Source organism: Tenebrio molitor, chromosome 9 (genome assembly GCF_963966145.1).
Source record: "Tenebrio molitor chromosome 9, icTenMoli1.1, whole genome shotgun sequence".
NCBI classification, from domain to species: domain Eukaryota; kingdom Metazoa; phylum Arthropoda; class Insecta; order Coleoptera; family Tenebrionidae; genus Tenebrio; species Tenebrio molitor.
Window position 1 is genome coordinate 11,901,270 of NC_091054.1, and position 6,912 is coordinate 11,908,181.

The 6,912-nt window shown below is 33.3% G+C and overlaps 1 protein-coding gene across 1 annotated transcript; it reads right to left on the reverse strand.

The window, feature by feature from the left end:
* Window positions 1-4,999: 4,999 nt before the first annotated feature.
* LOC138139288 (uncharacterized) lies at window positions 5,000-6,688 on the reverse strand. The gene is made up of 3 exons (XM_069059514.1): window positions 6,195-6,688; window positions 5,919-6,140; window positions 5,000-5,860 (listed from the first exon to the last, which is right to left on the reverse strand). The coding sequence occupies exons 1-3, from the start codon at window positions 6,375-6,377 to the stop codon at window positions 5,198-5,200; spliced, it is 1,068 nt and encodes a 355-aa protein (XP_068915615.1). The 5' UTR covers window positions 6,378-6,688; the 3' UTR covers window positions 5,000-5,197.
* Between the last annotated feature and the right edge of the window lie 224 nt (window positions 6,689-6,912).

The window sequence follows — 6,912 nt, forward strand, 5'->3', positions numbered from 1 at the left end:
TTCATAACGCGCGCCCTTTAACCAATAGGAAACCATTTTATTACTCCATTGAGTCGCCGCTGCGACTATAGTTGTGGTCCGCACAAAGTTTAGTTTTGTGAAAATTGCAAAACAATACCGAACTCAATACAAATAATTTAATTTTCATTATGTACTTATAAATAATTTACTTTTAATATTCTTATATTGTTAGTCACGACCTCGACTACTATTGTGTTACTTCCATTTCAACTTTCCATTTATGTACTTTGTAATTCTGAAAGAGTGAAAATTATTGTTTAATAGGAAATTCATGAAAAAGATTAATTCATAACTGATAAGAAGATTATCATTAAGTATTCGTGCCACATAGTAATTTGTATTTTAATTTTTCGTGTCGCTCTTTAATATCTTTGGACAGTTACACGACAAAATAACGCCTCTACTAGATCTTTACAAGAGATAAATTATGATTGTGTAAAATATTATACCTAGTTATTGAATTCAAAACTTACGACTAGAAATGTGTGAAATAATATTTTTTTACAATTAGGCATTATTTTCAATTCTTGAAAATAATCTGTAAAATACCGACGTAACTAGAATAAGTACTGATAGAGAGACTTAAAGAAGAAAAAACAATAGAAAGCCAATGCGCAATTAAATTGGGAATGTAATAACTAGGTAGATGAAAAGTGGTAGTTTATTATTTTACAAAGACGATTACAATGAATAACAGTGTTGTTCAGAATAAAGCAGAGCTGTCTCCAATGTCGGTCGAATTTTGCTTAATTTTTCTTGCTTGATTAAATAAAGCCTTCAAATAAGAATAGCAGGTCAATATTTATTCTGACAAAATTAAATTTTCAGTTTAATTAGTAGTCAGAAGCATGAAAAAATGTAACAATATTTACATCACACAAAATTTAACTGAATTTAGGTCGTCAAATTTGCACTGCCTTTACACTTAAAAAATTAAAACGAGATGGAATCTAAACTTTACGTTTTTCTTTGGTGGATTTTTTTTGTAAATTGATTTATCACAATTTGCTTTTCAATTACAGCTATTACAAACACACTCGCTTTTAAACACATACAGGTATTTCACGAGTGATAATGAGCCAGACAGGATCGAAAATGCAACCCGCAATACATTTGCAAAGCAAACGTGTATATTTTCCGCGTCCATATCCAGTAATTCGTGATATTCAGAGTATTTCATTGAATATAAAGATGAGGGTTTATTGGTTACATCAATTTTCTATTTATTTGAATTATTCATTTTTGTAATTCTTGTTATGATGGTCCTAGGAGATCGTTTTACAAATGTAATACAATTTAAATTGCTTCAGTAAATTATTTTTTGATATTTACATCTACCATACATACTCATGCACCAGTTTTTATAAAGAGGCACTTAAGTGCATACGACTTCCTCCTCCAGAGCCAATTTTGAGCCTTTCCGTTAAACCTCCACTTTCGTAACAGTGAACACAAACAAAAAAGCTTCAAATCGCGAAAATTCGTCTCTCGCAGGAGAAAATAGAGATTATTTTAATTAAATTTATTTACTTAATGGTCTCTTGTTCCCTGTTGTATAACACAATTAGTACCTTCTCCCTTACATTAAGAAAAATGCAATTACTTAACGAAAACCGGCGGGACCTGAAAGCAGGCAGAGTTTTATGCACAGAACTGATCCATAAATTTCAATTAAATCACCCCGACCTCATTTGCATTATAATGACCTAAATTTATTAGCAATTAAATGCATTGGCGATTCGCTAATTAAACGACAAAGATCAAATAAGAATGCAGCGAGCGAATGTGCACAAGTGTGTTGCAAAAACTAACATTTTATTTAACTGAAATAATTACTGAAGGTAATTTGAAAAGTTTTAGGGTTGGAATATAAGACCCGTAGCACAGCAGCGCATACAAATCCGTCTTAACTGTAGTGTTAACTGGTATCTCTCTTCCCCTGCTTTGTACTAAGTGCATATAAATTGCAAGCAGTTAGTTGGAAATGCAATTTTGCACAGCTCTGATCTAATTTATTTAAGATAATGTTATCAATTAAATCTGGAGTGGCGAGAGGCGTTAAGGTTTTATTGGTGAGCCGGCGCTAGATTAGGCTTAATGAATATTTCATAAACGAGACAATAAATTTTCTATGTATGATATACACAAAAAACAGAAACTGGGATATATGGCGAGAGAGCTGATTGGGAAAACAAACACATAAATATCAGAAACAACGCCTTTGCTTCATCTAACAAATAATCCAACAACAAACCACAAAGCGAAATAATGTTAAGTGAATTGAAGCTTCCAACGTGCGGAATTATTGGCGTCGAATGACTCCTTGCATACTTTTAAATTGCATTTTTTACCCCTCGGAACATTATTCGGTCTCTAAAACTGCGATAACGAGACGATACCAACCCAAGACTTGCGTTAAATGTTCCAATTTGGGGAAATAAAGGATTTGCTGACGCATCATGCCAGTAACTTATGAACCTTTCTTTTTAATAAGAGTCATCAACAACACATTAGAGACACATTTTTACCATTACTAAGAGCGAGTGTCGTTTGAATATTCATAGATTCTCTTCTAATTGACTTCAGAATGTTTTGTCTAACTTATGAGGTCAATAACATTGTAGCAGACAAAAGTGAATCAAATAACTGCTTTGCAGCATGTAATACAACAATTTTCTCCCTTAATGATATCATGCGTTCAAATGAAAACCTGAGTAGGCGTTGAAAAAGGTAAACAGGAACAGTGTAAAGTTTGAATTTCCCACCGTTTGACACGAATGACATTTGTTATACAGGGTCATTATAAATGATTGTACCATCGTAGTTGGCTTTGAAAACCCATACAAATTTGGGATGTGCCGCTAGCTTCGCAACGTTAGACAAACTAGTAGACAAATTTTCACTACCGCCAGCAGCGCTACCTATCGGCGATGCTAGTCTCACTCACGTTATAAAGCTTGCGCCAAATTCAACTAAGCCACCAACGCCTACTACGATGGTATGATCATTTATAATGACCCCGTATTTCATGGCACTAAATTGAACATGTTTGTTTTTATCAAAGGCGCCCTTAGATATTTGCTTCGAGAACAGGAATCCTTAGTTATGCTAGTTTTAATGTAAAACAGTGCAAAGAAAGAATAAACAGAAAGATGTTTTGTTTATGAATTTTAGGTTAGCTGCCAAGATGCTCTAATTACAACTGTCAATTTACACTTAAAAAAAGCAAAACAATTGAGGGTTTCCAACGCCTTCCCAGCCCAGGATTTCATTTGAACGTGAAGCAGCAAGATTTAAAAAAAATTAAATCAGAAGAGAATTTGCGAAATAATAGCAAACATAATTAACGTTGTTTATTTTTGAAATTGGAAAGTTAATTATTGGTATTTTAGTTAAAACGCTTTTATGGATTTGAAAGCGGAATTTGCTGAATTAGTTGACGATGTTTCCATTTTTAAATTAATTGTGCTAATAAATTTTTGTTGAGTGGCATATTTTGAGTTATAAAAACAGATTTTAAATCAATATCACAATACAAGGACTTTTGAATAAAATTTCTGTTTAATTTTTTATAACATGCCAGAGCCTCTAGTTCAAAACAAATCAAATATAAAGCTCCATTCCAGAACTATGTTTTGTTTGTAAAAATGTGTGATTACTCCTGAAAAACTGAGATTGTGTTTAAGACCGGCGTTACTAGTTGGAGAAGTAATTGAAGATTTTAGATTCGTTCATTATGTTGACAATCAAATCCATTAACAAACAATAAGGAAATGTCCGGGTAATGAGAACATCAGTAAAGTATGCCTGTGATGGTCTTATAATATTATTCACTTAGTTTGGGACGTTATACAGCCCTTTAAGCAAGAAATTTCATAGTCAGGCTACCAGATGTTTGAACAATAAACCTCCTGTTGTTTGATTATCTAAAGTTCTGTAACTAGAGCATCCTACGATAGTTAAACTTTGTAATAGCAGTTATTTAAATATTGAGCTTTTAACCATCGCGTCTTCGTCGTGTGTCAAAGTTGACCTAAAAAGACTTTAAAGTAAAAGCTTCTATGAAACAGTGACTGTGTTATTGTCTTTATGGCGATGCTTGTACTAGGTAATAGCCAATTTTCCAAGACTTTCATTTCAAAGGGCTTACCGGAGCTTGCCGTAATAAAATGATATTATTATAGACAGACCATTTGTTCTACTGGTTATTTTTGTGGTTTTTGCTACCTGAAAGCTCCGAATTTTTCCATTACTACAGATGCAGTAATGATTAACTTTAAAAATAACTAATACATTTCCATACAGGGTTATTCACGAGAGACTTCCGATGAAAATTTCGTTATATGAATAGTTTCTAGCTTCCTAAATTAAAAAAAGTAACACTTAAATCAACGATTGCTGGCCCTTATTGTCTGTCATGTCAGTTTTGCTTTTGCTTTTTCAGTTTTGCTCATAACCTCAATAAAGAGAAAGTGTCATAATTAATCTTATTCGCCAAGCTACTTGGATTGTCAACTTATTTCGAATTAAACAAAATATCAAGTTCTAGGAGTTTCTGTATTTTGGGTTGCATATACCGACATTTTCATCGGAAGTCTCTCGTGACTAACTCTGTATAATACGTATGTAGCGATATTATTTGCACCAGGAATGCATAAAATGAAACAAAAAAAACTGGATATTTTAATTTCAATATCCAGCTTTTGTCGGAAATGTATTGTGGGTTGCATTTTCAATCATTCATGAAATATACTCTATTCTTTATCTTGGTGAGTGGTCGATGCGATCAAGCAAGCCATGGATAGCTTTGTAAGTTTTACTTTTTCCACCAAATTTTTGTGTGGTGTAAATCAAATATTAACTGTCATCGCTGTCATTCAGATTCAGAATCTTCGTCAGGCATTCATGTCCAAATCTCACATTCTTATGTGGCGAAATGTAAATATAGGTATAAGCCGTACACATCGATTCTTAAATTTAATTTATTTCATCCTGTGTCAAATTTCAATACTTTACGTCATCAGTTTGAATCCGGGAAAACGCAAAAAACGGCCGGACGCCGGTTAAGTGTTGCTATTGGAAACACAAAAGTAACAATCGGAATAACAATTATTCAAGTTTAAGAAATGTTTTATTCAAAACTACATACATCTACAATACAAGTTAACAATGAAACTTAAATATTAATGTTCAGATTAATAGTACAATTTGTATTGCCCTCAATATTTACTGGAGGATAATTACTGCTAGAAGAAATGGTGTTACTAAGACTGGTTTTATTACTAACTTCTTTCTTTTGCTGTTGCAATACTTCGACAAAGGTTTCTCCGTTCAGTATCATCCTGGCAATTTTATTTTTGCTTTCCAAAGAGTCTTCTATGTATTTTTCAGCCACAGACGAACTCTTCCAAGCTCCGTGTCTTTTTAGTACTGCTAAATCAGCACCAGCATTGGCCAAAAGCGTTGCAGAATTTCTCCGAAACGAGTGACCAGTATATTTGTCAGGATCTTGAAGACCCAAAAACAGTGCAATTTGTTTTGGCATCCCTCCAATTGTGTGTATTCCTACTCTTTGTACGGTACACTTTGAATTTCTATATCCCAAAAATAACATTCTATGGTTAACATGTTTTGGCCTCAGTGACACGTATTTTCTGAATAACTCCACACATTTAATTCCGTCTACTTCGTCTATTACAGTGAAGGTCCTTCTTTGATTTGTCTTAGTGCAGGGAATTGTAATTACTAACTGCGTTTGAGTTTCCTGGATATCGTCTAGTGAAATGTTATACAATTCTTCTCTTCTACAACCACCAGCTATTCCAATCATAGCAATAACCTGTCAATTAAAAAAAAAACTCGTTTATTTTCTTGTTTTATTTGAAATTTGCTCTTACTTTTGTCAGGAGATATTTGTCAGTACAAGCTTCTTTCATAAATCTATACATTTCTTCTCGGGTTAATGTTTTAGATTGTTTGGATTCATGACCAATTGATTGTTTTTTCAGGAAAGCTAACAATTTAGAAAAGCGAGATATGTCAAAATTTTCATTCGCAATTAATGTTGATTTAATCATTGAATATTTCGGCCACAAAGAAGATGCTCCTATTTTCTTAGACTAAAAACATTAGTTCACAAATAAAATAAGCAATATGACCATTTAAATTCTTACCAAATCTAAAAAATAAGCCAGCATAACTTCTTCGGTTATTTCCTTAACATTATTTTCAACTTTCCACTCGCAAAAATGGCTGAATTCTTTGTGGTATCGTTCACCAGACTTACTTGGAATTAATCTAGCACACGCTTCTTCAGATTTTTTTACAATTCCTGGAGGATTTGCATTGGAAATCATTTTGACACACCAAATTATTTCGACAAAATCAACAAATTAAACAATTGCCAAACAGCCGTTGCTAATAATGTTCCAAAAATGTGACTAGATTTGGAGCATTTGTTGAATTATTTTGAAATTAATTTCAATGTTTCTTTCAAACGAAATTTGAGGCAGGATGAAATAAAATACATAACGACATTCGTCCGTGAACTCTTTTTACAGTACTCGTTTCGAGTTTCAAGACTCGGCTCCTTCGTCGCCTCGTCCTTAAACGTCAAACTCGTACTGTAAACTATGAGTTCCCGGACTTATGACGTTAATTACTATAACCATTCCCGTTCTGAAAATTATCGGCGTCCGTAGTCGGTCAATCCGACCGAACATTATGCCCGTGCCGGGCAGAATTACGAAGAAGTTTGGGTTTTAAAATTATGAAATTAACCGAATTCTTAAACCAAACCGGATCTAATTTGACCGGAAAGTGAGTGGCCGGTCTAGAACACTTTGAAATTCCCAAGCAAGTTATTATAATTTTAGAAAACGGTGCGATGAT

What these genes read in the sequence shown, in the direction of transcription:
- LOC138139288 (XM_069059514.1), bottom strand. Translation starts at nt 6,377, where the DNA reads ATGATTTCCAATGCAAATCCTCCAGGAATTGTAAAAAAATCTGAAGAA. An exon ending in TGGCTTATTTTTTAGATTTG is followed by an intron (nt 6,141 to 6,194) that starts GTAAGAATTTAA and finishes TAATGTTTTTAG; the next exon opens with TCTAAGAAAATAGGAGCATC. An exon ending in ACAAATATCTCCTGACAAAA is followed by an intron (nt 5,861 to 5,918) that starts GTAAGAGCAAAT and finishes TTTAATTGACAG; the next exon opens with GTTATTGCTATGATTGGAAT.